The sequence below is a fragment of the Hemiscyllium ocellatum genome, chromosome 19, assembly GCF_020745735.1.
Source record: "Hemiscyllium ocellatum isolate sHemOce1 chromosome 19, sHemOce1.pat.X.cur, whole genome shotgun sequence".
In the NCBI taxonomy this organism is placed as follows: domain Eukaryota; kingdom Metazoa; phylum Chordata; class Chondrichthyes; order Orectolobiformes; family Hemiscylliidae; genus Hemiscyllium; species Hemiscyllium ocellatum.
Window position 1 is genome coordinate 55645072 of NC_083419.1, and position 22969 is coordinate 55668040.

The 22969-nt window shown below is 40.1% G+C and overlaps 1 protein-coding gene across 2 annotated transcripts in view; it reads right to left on the reverse strand.

Annotated features, from left to right (window-relative positions):
* Window positions 1–2889: 2889 nt before the first annotated feature.
* The window catches only part of LOC132824768 (metabotropic glutamate receptor 8), a 245686-nt gene continuing 225606 nt past the window's right edge, over window positions 2890–22969 (reverse strand). Inside the window, exons 8-9 of one of the 2 annotated variants that reach the window (XM_060839488.1) lie at window positions 15493–15739; window positions 2890–3261 (exon numbers count right to left, since the gene is read on the reverse strand). In XM_060839488.1, coding sequence (XP_060695471.1) covers window positions 3212–3261; window positions 15493–15739 — 297 coding nt within the window. In that variant the 3' untranslated portion in view covers window positions 2890–3211. Of the gene's footprint in view, window positions 3262–5994; window positions 6048–15492; window positions 15740–22969 lie in introns of those variants that run through there. The other variant, XM_060839489.1, reaches the window with a different exon arrangement.

Genomic DNA, 22969 nt, shown 5'->3' on the forward strand with positions numbered 1-22969 from the left:
CAGATCTTATTATAGTCAATAATAAGAATCATTGTTCTAAAGTCTATGAATTATTCTTTAAAAGTAGAATAATATTGGATTTACATTTGACTCCTCAAAGCTCATCCCTAAAGGCATCTTAGTTTTTTAAGATGATCCCAAGACTTAACGCTCATTGGTTTGGCCAAGTCATGGAATTTTCCTGCTTTCTTTTAAATTGACTTCTCACAAACTTGAGGCATTTGTTTTGCACTCTGTGTGATTCTAATCAATTAACATTATGGCATGATTTCCAGCAGAAAGTCACTTTGAGCATTCTCACTGCATTCAGTGTGCAACCTAAAGTCATGCATAATATTTTACAGTCTAGCAAAATGCTAACCATCCTTTGTGAAGAAGAAAGTGCAGAAAAGAAAGACACCAATAAAAATTCAATAACTTTTAGTCAGTTAATTTCAATAAAAAATACCAGATGAATACAGGAGAAACATTTCAGGGTATTTACTCAATCTTTCTTTAACAAATGATATCAACAAGATCAATTACAGTGGAACCTACTTGTGATCAACTCATTTCAATTTTCTTCACCTTTTTGCTAACCTCCCATTTAGGAAGGAAGGCGAAACTGGATATTGGCCCTCACTGTAGCAGTGTTCACTGCTGGTCTGTCATTAGTTGAGGCAGAGTGACTCCCTTGCAGCCTTTTCCATACAAACCCCACTACCACCCTCCCATTAAAATAGTGTACACGGCCACCAAAAGCTGCCTGACTTGTTTTAGTCAGAATAGTTGTTCTCACCCAAACTATACCCTCTCAGCAGGTCTCAAATCAATGTGTTAAAGGCAAACAGACTGCAAGTACAACATTTTAAGTGCAGTGTCTGGATGCCATGCCCACCCAACTAGCATTGAGTGCCTTTTAAGGGTCAACTTTTTCTTCGGTAAGTGGAGTTAATTTTTTTTAGGGATCCACTGTAATAAAGAAATCAAAACTGGAAGCCATTTACATTCCAGTACACACCTTGTTAACATAGGATCACTCCACCACCACTGCTTACATTCACCAGTTTCACAATGTTGCTCAGTGTAAACCATGTACCATATAGAATTAGTTGACAGCGCGCCACCAAAATTCATGCAGAACTTATACTGTCAGTGTCATGCTAGGAATGATTATGACTAATGCATATTCTCTTAAGAAGTGTGGAAATGTGTGTACAATGCCAAGTGGAACTAGTAGGCTCTTGTCAGATGGGAGCACTGACTGGAGAAATAAGGGAATAAACATAAAGTGGATCGCACTGCGATGTTGCTTATCATTCTGTTTTGTGCCACAATAAAACTGTGAAGCATTCATTACATGGATGAAAGGCTTTGAGCTTGTAAACTTAATAAATTCCATTTGAAAATACAACCCATTCCTTTCAGTTGCTGCAGCTGAGTGCTTAATGCAATATTACATTAATCCAGAAATATAATTTGTTCTTTCCTCACGTGTACTTTCTAGAGAAAGGCAGATGCCCATTTGATCCTAGTTCAGTAAGCAAAGCCTAAAGCAATGTATTTTTAAGATCAACTGTGTGCTTGTGTCCTGGGTAGCTTCAGCTGATACTGGGTGAGGAACCTTTTTTGTATTATTGCTGATGTCTCTCCTCTATTCTTCAAAACCTTGCTAAGTCTTTGCAGGATTTAACACATTCAAATGACAACAAAAAAATGTTCTAAAGTTATCAGATTTAAGCAAAGTAGAATTGTAACCAAAATAAGTTTGGGACATTTAATCAATTTTGGTGATCATAAATATGTGACTGAAGATGCCTTGAATTAATTCCATTTCTATAGCTCAAAGCAGTGATACTCTCATTATTGAAGTCTATGTATGATTCTCTTATGCTCAGTAGCACAGCCACAGAGGTACTGGTGTAAATGTGCCACATGTTTAGATGTTGTTACAGAGAAAAGTATATTTTGATGCACAACTATATGGTCCATCACTTATTATTCACCCTGGACACTACAGTTTATTGTACATTGTTCCTATCTGTGATAGTCAGGCCAATTGTTTAGTTGGCCTGCATGTGAATGCGCACTGCACTTATATTGCGGTCACCACGGTTTTGATGGTTATATTTCTGCTTTTGAGAGCAGTCCAAGAGCTGGATTGTGCTCTCTAAAATATTGTGGGATCTTTTACTAGGTTAAAGATATTATATAAATGTAAGTTATTACTGTATTTATTTGATGTTTCTTTTTGTTTCTTCTCAGCTGCCTTCCAATGCATGTAAAAATGGAATAAAAGCTTAATGGAAAAATCGCACCATATTGTTAAGCAAGTTGGAGTTTGGAGGAAACTGATGTCTCAAATTGCTGTGGTCAGTTTCAATAATTTTTAGCAAAGACAGGACCTTTTGCAAATGTGCCAAAAATGAAAGTGAAAATGTATGTTATATAGTCTTTACTAAGTCTTCGATCTTCCAAACCATAAACCATAAATGAGTTATGAGCCATGATCTAAATGAATGGTCAACAGGTTCGAGGGACTGACTGACTAGCCTACTCTTGATCTTAAGTTCCTAATTGTAACCAAGTTTATAACTGACTGTAGTCAATGCTAGTGTACACATTGATGATGTCCATTTGCTGTGGCTGATCAGGTCTTAAAATAAGAGAGAAGGAAATTATTTCCCCCTCTTTTTCAGGAGGCATGAAGACTTCACGTTAAATTACACTTGAACCTGTGACTCAAAAAACTCTGAATTTGCAAAACATTCCTTTATTACAAATACATCTGTTGTATAAAAATTCGACATGCTTCAACCTTTGCATTTGTTTAAGTGCCACGCAGTGTTGCAATCCAGCTAGTTGGTACATACAACAAGCCCTTTTGTGTTGCATTACGCAGGGCAGAGAAAGCCTTTCAAAACTAAGTTGAACAAGAATGAAAAATTGCACAATCACAAGACTTACAAGGAGAACAACAGGCATGGGTTCACTCTGGCCAACATTCTTTGCCAAAAACAACTGCCAATTGCACGATGACGTGTTTAGGTTTTCTCGTCATCAGACCTGTGTCTTGGAATACACATGGGAACACCTCATCTGATGTAGCCGACGGCTGTTCTTCCTCAGCCTCACAGCAGGTAGTACAGTCAGAGCACTTTCCAAATGATGAGACACGAGGGTTCATTTTCATACATGCAGTCTCTTCAGACTACTTCAGATCTTAGCCAAGTCAGTTTGCATGGTTGCTGTAGCTGATATACGTTGTCTTGGTAGAAGAAGCTGTTGAAGACAGATTCACAAGATAGATTTGAACAACTGTTAATAAGGAAAGACTCAGATTATGTGATAAAACTGCAAATGTTGCGGTTGTTCTCCTTACAACAGAGAAGATTATAGTTAGGGGTGGGGGAGCCGGCTGTGCGTTTAATTGAGGTCTTCAAAATTGTGAAGGAGTTGATAGAATTAATGAAAGGAGACTGTTTCCACTGACAGGAAACCAATTGTTACAACCCATTATCCAACATTAGTATCCAGAGGTCACACTCCTAAGAAATTTGACAAAAGAACCAAAGGTGAAACGAGGAGAAATTATTTGCACAGCAAGTATTGATCTCACATTCACTGCCTAAAACAGTGGTGCAGCTGGATTCATTAGTGACCTTCACAAAGGCAATTGATATTTTTTTGAAAGGGGAAAAATATTGTAATTTTGTATAGCAGGAGTGGGAGACTCAAAGTAATTCAACAGCTTTTTTTTAAAAAAAAAGCTAACATTGGCATGATGGGCCAAATGGTCTTCATCCACTTTATAAAATAGCAATTACATATGAATCCATTGGGGGACATGATATCTACTACTTTTAAGAGTGATGTGGAGATGCCGGAGTTGGACTGGGGTGGACTAAAAACCAAACGACACCAGGTTATAGTCCAACAGGTTTATAAGAAATTGCAAGCTTTCAGAGCTCAGCTCCTTCCTAAGGTGTGGCATGACCAGGGAGACAATTGACATTTTCCTGCCTAGATTTTAAAAAGAAGTGTGAAAATTTCACCCTCATTCTGGAACTAGCTTTGTTACTTCTGCCATTCCTGAATATAACTTCAAGTTGTGAATTCAAGTCAAACTTGTTAAATGCAGATTTAACAGATTTTTAATACATTAATTTGGAAGTGTTTCTTTTCATTCAGTCAGAACAATATCTGACGTGCCGACAAAGCCAACATCTACTCTCTAAACCTGTTGCTTTTGGTGATGCTGGGCTTTTTTCTCAAACTGCTGCTATTCCCAGTGAAGCTATTCCCAATAATACAGTCAGGTTGGGAGTTCCAAAATGTTGATGTAATATTTCTGCATATGAGGACAAGGTGTGACTATGTAGTGGTGCTGCCATATTCCTCCTTCCCAAGTCTGTTTACTGTGCCAGTTTACAGAAGATCTTCCTGACATTTGCTTGGAAATTCTATTAGATGGGGATGATTTTTTTTTTCTTTTACAATTACCATAACTTTTTGGAGCCTTTGGAGATTTTTTATGGTATATATTAATATAGTGAAGATTGATCAAACCTGGAAAGATTAATTTTGGGGCAAGTTTCAATTCTGCACGTTTATCTGTTTCTGGCTTTATTTCAGTGATGGAGACTGTTGCTTCTCAATTCGAGAAAGTAAGGTCTTCACAAAAACAAATACATTTTATCTACATATACCGTGATATATTTCACATCTTCAAGCAGTCTAACTGCAACACAATAGTGTCCAGTTCATTGCATTCATAATATAAGCTGCTTTTCCTGAGGACAAAGTCTCTTTAAAAATATTAGAAGAGAAAAATCCAAAAGCATGTAATCTATGACCCAAATATTAGGCATAAATAAAGGAGCACTGAAAATTCTGGTTCTATTCAGTGGATTTTTGTCTGAGACAATAGAGCACATAAGTAGATTTAATTGCTCATCAAGAAGCCTATTGTTTGCAGTCCTATCTGCTGTGCACAATGCACTTCAGGCAGTGCTTAAAACATAGCTCTAATATAAAGGAATAGATTACAGCTCTGCCTTACCATAGAGCTCACATTTTAACTCGAGATTTGGACTTAAATATCTGAAATGTCATTTATAATGACTTTATCACATTCTTGTGTTACAAGCATTGACTTTTGTCTGTGCAAGTGAATACAAATGTAAGAAACAAATGCAATACAAATTCAATGCCTGAGCAAAGTATCAGGGAGAAACTTCAAGGATCTTTTCATTGGAGCTTGCAACAATATTGCTACTCTGAAAACTAACGAGACTTTAAATGGAAATAGTGACTATTTGGAGAAGAATTTTGTTGTGCTTCTCAGAGACATTACAAAAGATTTTATAAAAACTACCTAATCTCTTATCCCCCCTTAATTTACCTAAATATCAGACACAGGTTGTCAAAAAGTATGGACTAGGATTCCCTGCTTAACAAGAATTATTACAGGTAAACAATTAGATCAGATTAGATTAGATTCCCTATAGTGTGGAAACAAGCCCTTCGCCCCAACGAATCCAACTAGCCCTCTGAAGAGGAACCCACACAGACCTGCTCCCCTATATTTACATCTGACTAATCCACCTAACACTACGGGCAATTTAGCATGGCCAATTCACCTAACCTGCACATCGTTGGACTGTGTAAGGAAACTGCAGCACTCTGAGGAAACCCACACAGACACAGGGAAAATGTGCAAACTCCACACAGACAGTTTCCCTTATGAACCATTGGCATAACTCCAGATTACTATTCTAACCCTTTACAACCTCTGCTCTGCACACACAGACAGGAACAGACAAGGAGAAAAACATGGGTGCTATGAGCACTGGGAAAGTTTAGGGAAGTAGTTCAATGGATCTGCTAAGGGATTTGTGTTTTGATTGGAATGCTGCTTTTCTGTCTTCCTTCTCTGGATGCTTTCACTAGTTGAGGAGGTAGAGAGTAGCTGGTCCATACTTATCAAAGCTCTTTGACTTGTACATTTAAAAGTCACACCTTATAACAACTGCTGAAGGAAAGATAAACTTTCAGGCTGAAAGTGGCTTTTATTGCAATGATAGAGTTCCTGAGATGGAGATCTGATGACTTCTCACTATCCTGTTCATAGCTTCAAGCCCTTCAGCTACTTGGTAACTAATCAAATGGTTGTTAGCAAACAGAAGGCTGTCAACATTGATAATATGTCACCAGTCCACATTCCAAATGGCTACATCTTGGTGCCTGAACCCCCATCTGGCCTCATCCTCAACTCCAGCATGTCTGCACTTGCTCCTACTACTGCTTGAACCAGCAACTGTGTAAACAGTGCTTAAAATGAGTGTCATAGAACACAGAGCGTAGAACAGTACAGGCCCTTCGGCCCTCAATGTTGTGTCGGCCTTTTATCTTTCTCTAAGATCAGACTAACCTATATACCCTTCATTGTATTATCTTCCATGTGCCTATCCAAGAATCGCTTAAGTGTCCTTAATGTACCTGACTCCCCTATGGCTGCCAGCACTGCATTCCATGTACCCACCACTCTCTGTGTAAAGAACCTGCATCTGAAATCTCCCCTAAACCTTTCTCCAATTACTTCAAAATTATATCCCCTCATGATAGATATTTCCGCCAAGGGAAAAAGGCTCTGGCTATCCACTCTATCTGTGCTTCTCAACATCTTGTACACCTCTATCAAGTCACCTCTCATATTTATTCACTCCAACGTGTAAAGCCCTAGTCCCCTCAACCTTTCTTCATAAGACATGCCCTCCAGTCCAGGCAGCATCCTGGCAAATCGCCTCTGCACCATCTCTAAACTTCCACATCCTTCTGATAATGAGGCGACCAGAACTAAACATAATATTCTAAGTGTGGTCTAACCAGGTCTCTATAGAGCTACTGCAGAACCTTGCGGCTCTTAAACTCAGTCCCCCTGACAACACACCAAATGCCTTCTTAACAACCCTATCAACTTGGGTGACAACTTTGAGGGATCTATGGACATGGACACCAAGATCCCTCTGTTCCTTCACACTGCCAAGAATCCTGCCTTTAACCCTGTTTTCTGCATTCAAATTCGACTTTGCAAAGTGAATGACTTCAGTCTTTTCCGGGTTGAATTCCATCTGCCATGTATCAGCCAAGTTCTGTGCCCTGTCAATGATCCTTTGCAACCTACAACTAGCTACAACTCTACCAACCTTTGTGACATCGGCATACTTATTAAAACCCCCTTCCACTTCCTCATCCAAGTCATTTATAAAAATCAAAAAGGGTAAAGCTTCTAGAACTGATCCCACTGGAACACCACTGGTCACTGAGCTCCAGGCTGAATATTTTCCATTTACCACCCCTCTCAGACAATCAGATTTACCTGTATCTCATGACTCCTTACTTTCTAAATGAGCCTACCATGGGGAGACTTATGAAATCTCTTGCTAAAATCCATGTCCACCACATCCACTTCTCTACCTTCATCAACGTGTTTTGTCAGATCCTCAAAGAATTCAATAAGGTTTGTGAGGCATGACCTGACCCACGCTGACTATTTTAAATCAAACTATGGTCTTCCAAGTACTCATAAATCCTGTATCTCAGATCCCTCTCCAATACTTTACCCATCACTAAAGAACATAGTGAGAACGACTGGTCTGTAATTCCCAGGATTATCCCTATTCCCTTTCTTGAACAAGGGAATAACATTTGCCATGCACTAATCATCTGGCACTACTCCAGTGGTCAGTGAAGATGCAAAGATCATCACTAAAGCAGCAGCAATCTCTTCCCTTGCTTCCTGTAGTAACCTAGGGTATATCCCGTCTGGGCCCAGGGAATTTATCAATCATTATAGTTTTCAAAATTTCCAGCCTAGCCTCCTTCCTAACATCAACCTGTTTGAGCATATCAGTCTGCTTCATATTGTCCTCTGAAACGTCAAAGTCTCTCTCAATAATGTTGGGTTACTTATTTTTTAAAAACTGCTGAACAGTAATGTTTCAACAATCCTTAGCTTTAAAACAGTTCCTTTCCGTTTTCAGACTCCAATCAAAAATACAGTGAAAAGGTGCAGTGCTTACAATTTTTCCCGTCTAGAAGTGCACAGTAGTTTTGTCACATCAGTAACATAAATAGAAGGAAAGATCTATCACAATCTCATGATGGCTCAAAGTGCTTTATTTCTCTACAAGTATTTCTTCTGAAGTCCAATACCTGTTAAAATGCAGGAAATTGGCTCAAATGTGCACAGAGCAAGGTCCCATAAAAAACATGGAAATGATGAGCAGATAATCTGTTTATTTTAGTTATTTGAGTGATATTAATTGAGGGATTTATATTGACAGCTGTCTTTAAAACTAATACCATGGGGCCTTTGAGATTCTCCTGAGAAGGTCAGCATACCTTAGTTTAATGTCTGATCTGATAATCAGACAATGCAGTACTCTCCAAGGTCTGTAATGGAGATTCAGCATGGATACAAGCTCATGTCTCTGGAGTACACACTGAACCTGAAACCTTTGACGCAGGCAAGATCATCAATTTAACATGATTGACTCAGACCATCTAGTATGTTGTGGTGGTTGGCTTAACAATTTAGCTACATGACACACAATTCATCCTGGTTGCTGAAGCATCCAAATATTTCAATAGTTCCCTCTCTCATATCTTTCATGGTCTGCTGTTATATTATCTTTTCTAATATTTCACAATGCAACATTGGTCATTCATTTCTAATGTTAAAAATCACACCGCACCAAGTTATGGTCCAACAGGTTTATTTGGAAGTACAAGCTTTCAGACTGCTGCTCTATCATCAGGTAGCCTGCCTAATGAAACAGCAGTGCTCTGTGAGCACTTCCAAATAAACCTGTTGAACTATAACCCAGTGTTGTGTGACTTTTAACTTTGTCCAACCCAGTCCAACATCAGAACCTCCACTTAATTTCTGATGTGATGCAGCTTCTTTTCTGAATTCTGCCCAGCAAATTAATTGCAGTTGTACGGTAAATCACCGCTGACAATACTGGAAAAAATCTCAGTTACAACATAAAGGGGCCATTTGTCATAGAATCCCTACAATGTGGAAACAGGACCTTGAGCCCAACAAGGCCACACCAATCCTCCAAAGAGTAACCCATCCATTCCCCTACCCTATATTTACCCCTGACTAATGCACCTAACCTACACAACCTGAACATGATGGGGCAATTTAGCATGGCCAATCCGCCTCACCTGGACATTTTTGGTTTGTGGAAGGAATCCTGAGCACCTGGAGGAAATCCATGCAGACACAGGGAGAATGTGCAAACTCCACACAGACAGTCACCCAAGGCTGGAATCAAACCCAAGTCCCTGGCACTGCGAGGCAACAGTGCTAACCACTGAGCCACCATGCCACCTCTGTCTTTACTGACTGCTTTATTTTTATCACATGAGACACCAGGGGAAAACCAAATGACCTGGTTTCCCAGCATGATTGAGGCATGTGCATCTGAGCTGAGACCTGATGTTCAAGGGTTTTGGGTCGGTGAACCCTCAAAGTGAGTGCCTCCCCCCCACCTCCACCTCCCACTGAGGAATCTTCACATCTGCTCATTCTAACCGGTTGGAAACCTGAAAGCCAGAAGTACATTCAGCGACTGAATTGAAAGACAAAACGCTAACGGAGGGAGGGAGTTCTCCAGAATCTAGGAGATCAAGAGAAATGGAGAGTGAAGATGGAAAGTGAAGCATGCTGCTAGACACCTTTCCCAGTGTGGGCCCCTGAACATTATAAACTGCTGGAATGAGATGGTATTAAAGTCATCCAGATAGAGGCACCAGCATGCCAGGCAGTGTTCCTGAGCACGTCCATTCTATTCTCTTGCTCTCTACTTTTTCATTTCTTTTCTTTCTCCTTTCCCCATCCTCTGACATTGCGGGGAAGCTGCTGCAGTGCAGGTGAATTGTCAGGTGCTGTGGTGGCGGTGACCGAGGTGAGGAGTTACTGGCTGGGGTCAGCCGGGAGCCTGGACCTGGGCACTCGGCCAGTCATTGGCTGCGGTAGTGGCAGTGCCCGGAGAAGGACTTCTGGCTGTGGTAGGAACGGATTCGGCTGGGGCTTCAATGTGGCAGTGGCGATGCCAGGAGCAGCTACTCCTCGAGTTCTGGGACACCTTGCAGAGACCTTGGAAAAGCCTGGAGCTGTGTTTGTAGACCCTCTTGTATGGGAGATGAAGTCTATTGGTGCAATTTCTCTTTGTAACTCAAAATGGCACTGAATCATGGCAACAAAATATCGATATCCTTCAAGATATATATGAGACAATAAATCAATAACTGAACTCCATAAACAAGCAAAAGCTGCATAAGGACGTGTGTAATGGTGGAAACTTGAAGACAGAAAATTCACACACTCACTGCAGATCAGTTTACTGTGAAAATGAACTGCTCTTAAACAGAAGCAGATAGTCAGGTAAGACAGTTCACAACAAACATTACAATGACACATCTGAAACCTGAAATAATATGAGCGTTTCTGTCCCTTAATTCGAAAATGCTTTTAAAAAGAGGAGAGCTGCAGAGACAATATAACTGCAGTTGGAAATTGAGTGGCTCACTGGGGGAAAAGAAAGAGTCTGTTTTGGACTGACAAAACGCAACACCTGAAGATATGAAAGAAAATCCAGACAAAGAGAAAGTGACTCGAGATAATGAACTGTCTGAATATTTCTCTAGCCCCACTCCTTAGACCTGTTAAAGCGACACCTCTTGTGAACATTTTGGTGGTCAATTCCATTGCTTATACATTCCTAGATGAGGAAAACGAGAGCTTCAACTTTAGCCTGACTATGATCGTTAGGTCGCTGTGGTCCAGAGTGTGCCTATTGTGCTATGGAGGCCACAACAGTAAATATCCCTGCACAGCAGGTAAGGGCTGGAAGAAATGTGTTACTCCCAAATGCTGCAAACTCATGAAAAGAAGGAATCATGACAAAGGAACTGTACTCAGCTTACCTAAAAGCAAGAGTCTCAAAAACCGCCTGATCAGCTGTTAACATCAACAAACCAGCACAATGCCTGCTCTTCATGTACAATTCAGAGGCTGATCTGTGTACCCTTTTTGGAAAACTTTTACAATTTTGGACTCATTTTTTATTTCTAATCTGTTTGCACGTGTATTGGGGTAGCATTTTTTTTTCTGTAGGGGAGAATCGAATTATCTCATATCTAGCTGGTATAAGCTCAACTGGTTCCTTTTGAAATACAAGTTCTTGTGATCTGGGAGAAAGGTATTCACAAACTAGTATTCAGTGAGCCACTCAATTTCTACCTGCAGTTATATTGTCTCTGCAGCTGTCCTCTTTTTAAAAGCACATTTTGGAATTAAGGGCTGAAAACACATATAGTATTTCAGGTTGTAATGGTTGTTGTGTACTGTTTGCTCTGATCCTCCATTCTTACTTTATCATATAAACCTATTAGAACATGCCCTTCGGCCCACGATATTGTACCGAGGATTAATCCTAATGTAAAATAAAATAATTTAACCTAAGCATCCCTCAATTCACTGCTATTCATTTGCATGTAAATGACTCTGCTTCTATCACCACAGCTGGCAACGTATTCCATGCATTCACAACTCTCTACGTAAAGCACCTTCCTCTGACATCCCCTCTAATCCTTTCTCCTAATATCTTAAAACTATGACCCCACGTGCCAGTCAATCCTGCCCTGGGGAAAAGTATCTAGCTATTGACTCTATCCATTCCTCTCATTTTCTTTTGTACCTCGATCAAGTCACCTCTCTGCCTCCTTCTCTCCTGAGAGAAAAGTCTGAGCTTAGTCAATCTCTCTTCATAAGGCAAGCTCTCCAGTCCAGGAAGCATCTTGGTAAACCTTCTTTGCACCCTCTCCAAAACTTCTGTATCTTTCCTATAGTAGGGCGACCAGAACTGGACACAATATTCCAAGTGTGGTCTCACTAGGGATTTGCAGGGCTGTAACAAAACCTCACGGCTCATAAACTCGATCCCCCTGTTAATTGGCACATCTTTCTATTCAAATCTTCTCTGTCTTTTTCTGGTTCAACTATTCCATGTGGTAGCAAGTTTCATAGAAACTTAGAAAATTGGATCAGCAGTGGGCTATTCACCCTCTGAGCCTGCTCCACTGTTCATTAAGGTCATGGCTCATCATTCAACTCAATAACCTTTTACCTGCTTGTCCCCAACGTCAGACCTTTGTCTGAAAAACCCATCTGGCTCACCAAAGTTCTTCAGGAAAGGAAATCTGTCATCCTCACCTGATCTGGCCTATACATGACTCTACACTCGCTGTAATGTGGTTGACTTTCAACTCCTTTCTGAAATGGCCCAGGAAGCTACTCGATTGTATCAATCATTACAAAGTCTCAACAAAGAGATTAAACTAGACAAACCACCTGGTATCAACCTAGACACCAGAAAAGATAAAACAGCCCTGTCAACCCAGCAAAATCCTGCTCACTAACACCTGGGGACTACTGCTGAACACTGGGAGAGCTCTCTCAGAGCTGAAAATGTGTTGCTGGTTAAAGCACAGCAGGTTAGGCAGCATCCAAGGAACAGGAAATTCGACATTTCGGGCATAAGCCCTTCATCAGGAAAGGCTTATGCCCAAAACGTCGAATTTCCTATTCCTTGGATGCTGCCTAACCTGCTGTGCTTTAACCAGCAACACATTTTCAGCTCTGATCTCCAGCATCTGCAGACCTCATTTTTTACCCAGAGCTCTCTCAGAGACTAGTCAAACAACAGGCTGAAATAGTCACAGAATCATACCTTACAGACAAAGTCCCAGATGGGGGCAAGAAAACCTCCAGCTGATTACCACATACCGTCCTCCCCAATTGATGAATTAGTGCTCCTCCATGTTGAACAACACTTGGAGGATGCACTGAGGGTGGCAAAGGCACCAAATGTACTCGGTGTGAGATTTCAATATCCACCACCAAGAGTGGCTCGGCAGCAACACTACTGATGGGTCTAATCGAGCTGAAGGACATAGCTGCTAGATTGGGTCTGCGGCAGGTGGTGACAGAACAAACAGAGGGGAAAAAAATGTATTTGATCTCATTTTCATCAATCTACAAGCTGCAGATGCATCTTTCCATGACATTATCAGTAAGACCAACCATCCTTGGGTGGCACGGTGGCTTAGTGGTTAGCACTGTTGCCTCACAGCAGCAGGGACCCAGGTTCAATTTCAGCCTCAGGTGACTGACAGTATGGAGTTTGCACATTCTCCCAGTGTCTGTGTGAGTTTCCTCTGGGTGTTCCGGTTTCCTCCCACAGTCCAAATGTGCAAGTTAGGTGAATTGGTCATGCCAAATAGCCCAGTAGTGTCCAGGGATATGTTGGTTACGTACATTAGTCAGGGGTAAATGTGGACTAATAGGGTAGAGGAATGGGTCTGGGTGGGACACAAGGGTCGGTGTGGACTTGTTGGGCTGAAGGGCCTGTTTCCACATTGTAGGGATTCTAAGCTTCACTCACCGTTCCTTCTCAAGGGAAACTCAGCACAGGCAATAAATGCTGGCCAGCCATCAATGCCCATGTCTCACCAATGGATAAAAAAGGCTGTGTTGCTTGCTGGTGTCAGGCTTAGGATAGCTCCTCAGACCTGGAGGTTAGAGTGGGAGAGAAGACATCTCATTGTCTTTATAGAATGGCATAAGCCAGACTAAGAATGAGGCTCTGCTGAGTGAGTAGGAGCAGTTAAGGTCTGAGCTAAAAAGAAGAACCACTGCTGGAACTGTTGTGATCTTTGTAAAAGGAAGAGCAGGTTCAAGAGACTGTTGGAACTGAGACCCTGCAATCATTTCTTTTGTTCTTAGATCTGGAACCTCCCCATTCAGGTTGACAAAGGCAGGAGCTGTGTGGAAACTCCAAAACTTTCAAGTTCGGAATATCATTGTTCCTTCATGGTTGCTGGGAAAAAGTCCTGAAATTTCCATAATAAGACATTGTGACAGAACCCCTTAATGTGCTGACTGCTGTGGTTTCGACATGCAGGCAACTCTTACTTTCTCAGGAAAACTGCAATACGGAATAAATGTCAGCCTTACTCACAGTGCCCATGCCTTAAGAATAAGGATTTTTAAAAACTTTTGGAATGAATTACATTCAAAATTGAGTTTTATTATATAACAAAGTGGAATAAAAAGGCTTTCTTAATTTTTAAGCTTAATTGTACAATAAGCAATTAGCTTTTTGAGCAAGAGCACTGTATTTGGAAATGATTTTTGCAAGTGGGTAAATCATTTACACGTATTAAAAATTAAATTATCTTACAGCCTTGAAAATGGTCTTTTTAATAACACAATTACACAGTCTCATTCCAGAAATAATCTGAATGTTTAGATAACTACCTAAATATTATAACAGAGTCCTGGGAATGATTACAAGTCAATAATCCAATATTATGCCCAGGTATGCGAGTGAAGCTTACTTTGTAGTTATAAATATCATTAGAAGCTGCCACCTGGTCTGCAATCTCCAATTTCTCCGACATACCTTGATTGTGTCATAAAGTTACACTGCTTACCATTAATCTGGTACTGTTAACCTTGCTTAAAGGTTTAACATAGGTGATCATGAGTTGGCAACTTATATTAATCACCAAAAGGTCAAAAAGAATGCTGTAAAAATGGAAAATCTATCCCATTTTTCTCAAGTGGAATTTCTCTGCTTAGACTATTTTAACACTTGTCATTTTTACAAATGTTACCATTACCTAGTGGGGCAACAACATTGCTTGACATGGGGGTTAGCTGTTTGCAGAATATTTCAATGCGCAGGATTGTTCTCAAAAGATCACCATCTAACACTTGGCACATTCACAAGGTCTTTACGGTCCCTAAGCCATTCAACACAGCTGAGATCCCTCTTCGTGAAATATCGTCTCAATAGAGGTTATGCAAGAATTAATGGTGTCACAGAGAAACAAATGTCCTAGGTTTGCCAGCTTGGTATCACTCGACACAAGTATACAGAACGTTGCAGAAGCAGAGTTCTGCAGATGTGGAACATCCAAACTGGAAACATTGGAAAATACAGAAAACTGATGGAAACAAAACTGACTTAACAGGTCAGCCAGCATCTGTGGAGAGAAACAGAGTTAATGTTTCAGTTTAGCAATGACCATTCACGTGAAGGTTGATCAGAAATAACAAAACCTGCAAATCATGGTATTTTCCAGTAACTGCATGGATCCAGCACATTTCTTTCTCTTTATGTTTCACCCATTCATCTTAACAAGGTAAATTTCATTAATCTTCTGCATTGTAAAGCTCAGAGATACCATACTCAATCCTCTCCAACAATCTGGAGCGCAGATAAGAATGTGATCCCATTCTTGCTTTGGTATGTTCCCGAAATCAAAATGCTTTGTAACCAATAAGCTAGATGGTCAAGGGGGTCAGATGATTTTAAGAGCCCTCTTAGTTAATTGCGAATAAGAACAGTACGTGATTAAAATTGCACTTACTGTTGGTTTCAAGGCTTTCACAGAGTTCAGTTTTGACCTCTCCATTTGGCCTGTCACTTGCTTTTTGTGACAATTTGCTTGACATTGTGGCTGCTGTCACCACTGCCTTGAAGCTCCGCTTGCGTTTTTGCACATTCTGCTCTGGATGAAAGATGATAATATAAACCTTAGGCATGTACAGCATGCCTAGAGATACAGAAGCACTTAAACTCATGGATATAGTAAGAGTTGTTGTCTGAATGTACATCTGAAAAATAAAACAAGATATTTTAATTGATGGTCAAGAAGCAGTGATGTATACAGATCAAATACATTGCTTTTATCAAATCGACTGTACACTGATTGAACAGCGGAAGGATTTGGTGCATGAAGGAATTGATTTGTTCACAGAAGAGGGCAGAAAACACTTAAATTTGCAAAATTATAAAAGCTGCTTTTGTGCCATTTAAATATTATAGCCACTAAGAAACTAGTGTATGCAATGTTATCATACAAATGTTTAAAGCTAACATTTCCTCAACCTTTACTTTACAGTCAAAATGTGCTTAAAATCTCTGATAAATCAAAGCAATTTCCATAAAAATGTGTTTAAAATTCCCATTTTAATACAGCAACAACATTTGGAAATCTTTCATTTCTCATACCAAATGCATTTTTGAAACAAGCTTCAAGCCCAAAACTGATGGCAAGTGCAAGCATCTTAGATGTAATTGAAAGTACTCATCGGGATCTAATTCCTGCACCCTGCAACAACAAAAGTATTTGCTCAATATCTTTTTGTGTCTGCTTTTACAGAACCAAAATCCTGTTTGAGACTGAACTCATTATTTCTTCACTCAGCGTGTGGTGAATCGTTGAAATTCTCCACCCTGGAGGAACTATGGAGACTCAGTTATTGAAAATATTTGTGACAGAGGTCACTAGAATTCCAGATATTAAAGCTATTAAGGGATGAGGGAATCCTGTGGGAAAGTGGCATTGATGTAGATGATGAGCTATGATCTGGTTAAACGTCAGACCAGGCCCTGTGAATGACCTACTCCTACAACTATTCCCTTTGTTCCTCCCTCTCTTCCTTTCAGGTTCTCTGGCCTCTTGTCGTTTTGCAGGATTTCCACTTCTAAATACCTCATTGGCTTAGCAAAAATAAAAGCTCAGTGCAGACATTTTCAATTCAATATCCCGAGGTGACAAGGTGCTAATGACATTTTACAATCAAAAATGTCAAAAGACTGCCTGCTGCTTTTGGAATTCAAAGATAAGGTTCCCGTGCTGTACAGTTCTACGCAATACTGTGCCCTCAACAGCAACAACATGCATTTATAACACCTTTAAAACACTCCGAGGAACTTTCATGCAATCGAAACCAGATACCACATTGCACAGGGTGGGTGACCCTAATACATTCGAAATGGTTGAAGTGGAAAGTTTTATGAAACACAAAAAAAATTGTGATGCAGTGTTGTTTGAGATCTCTCAGGCATCCTTGACCTTTTGCAAGTCTCCCCAAGCCCGTGTAAAGGTGTTATGCTCAGGGCTATATGCTAGGGCTTTTCAGCGAATTTTCAAAGTAATGGTGAGCAAAGGAACTTTGAGGCACAATGGCTGCTGACAGATGAAGGATCCTTCAGGACGAGGATTTGTATTTCCTACATGCACATATGAAAAAGCATAGGAAGAACACCTTTTGTATTCTTCTCCCTAGTCATATTGCTTAAATCAACAATATAGGAGTGTCCTACAGGCAACTGAAGAGGAGAGTGTAGGACAGAAACATGAAGCAATGAGCAGTGAATCGTAGAATCCCTACAGTACAGAAGTAGGCCATTTGGCCCATCAAGTCCACAGTGAATCTCTGAAGAACATCCCACACAGACCCATTCCCTTACCACTGTAAGTCTGCATTCCCCATGGCTAATATACCTACACATCCCTAGACACTTTAGCAAGGCCTATTCTCCTAACCTACACATCTTTAGACTGTGGGAGAGAACGGAAGCAAACGAGACAGACACAAAGAAAATGTGCAAACTCCACACAAAGACAGTCACCTGAGGCTAGAATTGAACAGGTCCCTGGTGCTGTGAGGCAACAGCGCTAACCATTGAGTCATCATGCCACCCAGAGGACCTGGCCTTGGGCAGATCATCTCCACTGAAAAAGAAGAAGTAGAGCTGGAAAGGCTGAGCAATGACTGGAGTGGGGTGAAATACAGAGTTTAGAGTCTAAGCATCAGAAGGCTATCAATGGTGGCACAAAAATAATCAGGGATACGAAAGAGAATAGCCAACCACATTCCTGGAAGGTTGTTGATCTGGAACAAGTTACAGAAATAATAAGATGCAAAACTAATCAGGAACTTGAAAACAAAGATGGGAAAATTAAGGTTGTTCTGTTCCTGAATTCAAGCCAAGCTAGGTAAGCCAATACAGGCAGAATTGTGAATGAGTTCATGTACACGTGACAGAGTTCAGGGTGTTGCTGCAGTTTAAGGGGAGTTCAGGATGGGAGAGGAATACGTTGACGTAGCTGATTCTGAAAGAAATAAAGGCAGGTATGAGGGTTAAGTAATAAGTGGATTGAAGTAGGATCAGAGTTGGTGTTGGAAGTTGGTGGCTATGATTGTTCTATGGACAAGGGACCTTTCAAAAGGTATATCATTCTCACAGTTTAAAACATAATTATTGTTAAAGTAGCAACATTTCAAATCATAAATTGCCAACCTAAGTTCTCCTTGTTTAAATGTTTCAATTCAACTTAACTGTTGTTTCTAAATGTGATCAACTGGGGATAAGGAAATACTAATCAAAAGACCATAAGACATAGTAGCAGAAGTTGATCATTAAGTCTGTCAAGTCTGCTTTGCTATTCAATGAAATCAGGGCTGATCTGATCATTCTAAGCTCCACTTTTCCCCATACCCCTTGATTCCCTTCTTAATTAAAAAATCCATCGATCGCAGCCTTAAACATACTTAATGACCCAGGCTTCAACAGCCCTTTGTAGTAAAGAATTCCACAGATTCAGTATCTCTGAGAGAAAAAAAATCCTTCTCATTTCTGTCTTAAATGGGTGACCCCTTACTTATGTCCTCTGGTCCTAGATTCTCCAACATGGTGAAACAACCTTTCTGCATCTACTCTGAGTAGACACCGAGAATCTTGTAGACTTCTATAATGTCACCTCTCATTCTTCTGAACTCTAATGACTACATGCCCAACCTACCCAACCTCTGCTGAGATGACAGTCTCTCTCTACCCAGGATCAGCCAAATGATCCTTCTCTGGACTACGCCCAGTATCTTTCTAGGGCCCCAAAACTGTTTACAGTATTTCATCAGTGACATGGCCAGTGCCTGTATAACTGGAATAAAGCTATTTTCATTTTCCATTTCCTCTGAAATAAAGGCTAACATTTCATTTGCCTTCCTATTATCTTCTTTGATGCTAGCTTTTTCTACGTGAGAAAAATCCCAAATCCCTCTGTGCTGTGGTTTTCTCCAGTGTTTCTCAACTAATTATGAAGGGCACAGATAGGATAAATAGACAGTCTTTTCCCTGGGGTCGGGGAGTCCAGGACTAGAGGGCATAGGTTTAGAGTGAGAGGGGAAAGATATAAAAGAGACTTAGGGGCAACTTTTTCACGCAGAGGGTGGTATGTGTATGGAATGAGCTGCCAGAGGATGTGGTGGAGGCTGGTACAATTGCAACATTTAAGAGGCATTTGGATGGTATATGAATAGGAAGGGTTTGGAGGGATATGGGCTGGGTGCTGGCTGATGGGACTAGATTGGGTTGGGATATCTGGTAGGCATGGACGGGTTGGACCGAAGGGTATGTTTCCATGCTGTACATCTCTATGACTCTAATGGTTAACTCCTTTGTTCTTCCTGCCAAAGTACATAACTTCAGGCTTTCACAGGTTATATTCCACCTGCCAACTTTTTTTTTCCAACTCATTTAACTTGTCTATATCCCTTCTGCAGCCTCTTTGAATCTGCTACAATCTTGGCAACAATACATTCACTTTCTTTATCCAATTCACGAATATATATATTGTAAATAATTGTGGTCCCAGCACTGAACCCCATGACACACCACTAGTTCCAGGTTACCATCCTGAAAATGTCCCCTTTATCCCAATTCTGTCTTCCAATAGCTAATCAGTCCTCCATCCATGTTCATACACAATCTACAAATCTTATCTAGTAAGTAGCATAATATGTGGTACCTCATCAAATGTCTTCTGAAAATCTAAATGTAGTATATTCACTGTTTCACCTTTATCTATCTAGCTTGTTATCTCCTCACTGAACTCTAATAAGTTGGTTAGACATGAGATTCCTTTTGTGAAGCCATGCTCACTCTGTTTGATCATGTTCTGTATTTGTAAATGCTCTGCTTTTACATATTTTATGAAAGACCAACATTTCCCTAATAACAGTTGTTAAGCTAAGTGGCCTATAATTAGGTGTTTATTTGTCTCCTTTTCTTTCTAAATAAAAGTGTTACCAAAAGATTTCAGTAGTACTTTTCTTGAGTGATAGCTATTGTATTTGTTTCCTCTTCTTTTTGCCACTTAATTATTTAGTAATTTTGGAACGCTATTAGTGTCTTCTATTGTGAAGACTGATGCAAATTATGTATTCAACCTCTCTGCCTATTCCTTGTTCTCCATTACTGTTTCTTTAGTCTTGTTCCTTTTTATGCATTAAAGATCCTATTCATCATGATTACTTACTTATTTACAAGTTAACCCTCTAAATTTACCTTCTTCCTATTTATTTTGGTCATCTTTGTTGGTTTTTAAAACTTTCCCAATCCTTTGGCTTCCCACTAATCTTTTCCATTTGTATTTTTTTTCAATTTGATATTATCTTTAACTTCCTTGCTTAATGATATTTGGCTTAGTTCCTTCCAGAATCTTTCTTTCTCACTATGATATATCTTTTCTGTGAGCTATGAAATATTTTCTTTCCCATTGTTTCTCAACCATCTTTGCTGCTAAACATCTATCCCGGTCATTCCAGCTAATTCTCATACTTTTAAATTGCTATTACTTACGTTCAGCGTAGTTGTTTCTGACCCAAGTTCCTCGCAAACTGAATGTTAAATTCAACCATGTTATGTTCACTGTTTCTAAAGGGATCCTTTACCCTGACACTGTTTTTTTAACCTGCCTCATTACATATCAACAGGTTGGATCTAAAATAGGAGAAAGTGAGGACTGCAGATGCTGGAGATCAGAGCTGAAAATGTATTGCTGGAAAAGCGCAGCAGGTCAGGCAGCATCCAAGGAGCAGGAGAATCGACGTTTCGGGCATGATTCCTGAAGAAGGGCTCATGCCCGAAACGTCGATTCTCCTGCTCCTTGGATGCTGCCTGACCTGCTGCACTGGACCTAAAATAATATTGCTACCAGAAACTATACTGAATAATCTGTGAATTCTTCTTCGCAACTACCTCTATCCCAATCGACATAAAGATTAAGGTCACCTATGATTAATGAAGTACCTTTTCTATATACCCTCATATCTCCTGATTTATTCCGACATAATGGCTACTGTTATGAGACTTATGGACTACTCCTGCCAGTTCCTTCTTCCTCTTCTTTTTTCTTATTTTCACCCATTGGAATTCAATTTCTTAAGATCTAAGGTCATATGCAATCATACTTATCCAATACTTTACTAACAAAGCTACCCCACCTTCCTCTCCATCCAGCTAGTTATTTCAAAAAAGCACAAGCTGCTGAATGTTTAGTTCCCAATCTCGATCTCCTTATAACCACATCTCCATAATGGCTATAAAATCATGCCCATTAACTTGCATTTATGCTATTAACGTATTTATTTTGTTCTGAATTCAATGCCCATTTAGGTAGTTAGCCCTTGATTTTGCCTTTTTACCATTTCTCCCTGTTGACTATATGTACTGTTGTTTTCTATGTTTATATGTTCTGACCCTTCCCGTCTCAATCAGGTTCTGTTATCCCCGTAATGCTGCCCCATCCTGTTGCTTTATAAGTCTACACTTCCCCTCTTCCAAACCTTCCTCCCATCTAATTAACGTAAATCTCTCTACTCCTAGTTGTTTGATTTGACAGGGCATTGGCCCCAGCATGTCAACTGAATACCGTCCCATTAGAACAGCTCCACTGGCACCAGTGCCTCACAAAATGAACCTCAATCCACCCACAGCAATCTTTAAACCATGTATTTATTACTTAACTATATTCACTCTATGACTATTTGCTCATGCCCCAGGTAGTAACACCTCCGATCATTACCTTGGAGATTTTGCTTTGTAATTTAGCTCCTAAATGTTCAAATTACTTTCAGCAGAACCACTTTTCTGGTCTTATTGATGCCACTAGTACCAATGTGGGTGATCATCACTAGATCTTTTCCCTCCCACTCAAGTTCTGTTCCAGCCCTAAGGAGACGTTCTAAACTCTGATACTTGGCAAGCAACACAATGTTTGGGACTTCCAGTCATGGCTGCAGAGAACTCTATGTACTCCCTTACACCAAAATCCCAATGACTGCAATTAGACATGTGGATGGAAAGATCCCAATTGCACTGGTGAATTTGATCAAAGTAACCAACTCCAGGGTCTGATGACAGGAGCAATCAGCTGACTATAAGTTGTTCCGACGCTGAAGCTTTACTTCAAGGATTACATGACTCCACATTTAAAGAGCTTTTTCCTGATTCTAACTGAAGTGAAAAACATGCCTTTTGGCAAAGAATAAATATACATTATCTATAAAAGTTATTTGGTGATTTGTCATTGTCTGTAGCATCTAGTCATGTGGATACAACAAATGTATCTGCCTAGCAGCAGACTCTAATGAAGCAACAAGAGCAGTCTTTTTACTGTTCAGTGCATGAGGACTCAGTACAAGCCTGCAGTACAGATGATACCCAACATCACTTGATTGATAATGCATCTTATTAATGATGTTTAGATAGTGAAAGCTTCATACTGTAAAAAGAAATCCAGTACTGGAGACATAAATCCCATTCCTGTGCCTTAACTTAGTTCTTTTCTATTATTTTGGCTTCACAGATTAATCTTTTGCTACCTGATTTCTAAACCCCAGAATAACTTGATATTTATGGATATTCACCACAGAATCCTGAGCAGTTATAAAACCTCTGGTTGTCAGCACCTTCTGGGGGTAGCCATTTGGTAAGTGCCTCTATGTTTACCACCCATAAAGGAGAGCGGGAGAGTCTGCAGAATTTTCAAAATTGTAGCTTCACCACGAGAAAAGAGATGAGCATTCCTGAAGGGGAAAGCTATGGGGGCATCGCAAAATGACCAAGAAAGCACTCTAAATACTCCAAACTCTAAAAGTAAGGCTCAGAAGTATGATGATTAACAGAGTGGATAGGAGAAGGTTGGGAAATCCATCACATTAAATGTCTGTCTACAATTGGATCTATTGAGCCTGGCAGAACCCTATTAATGC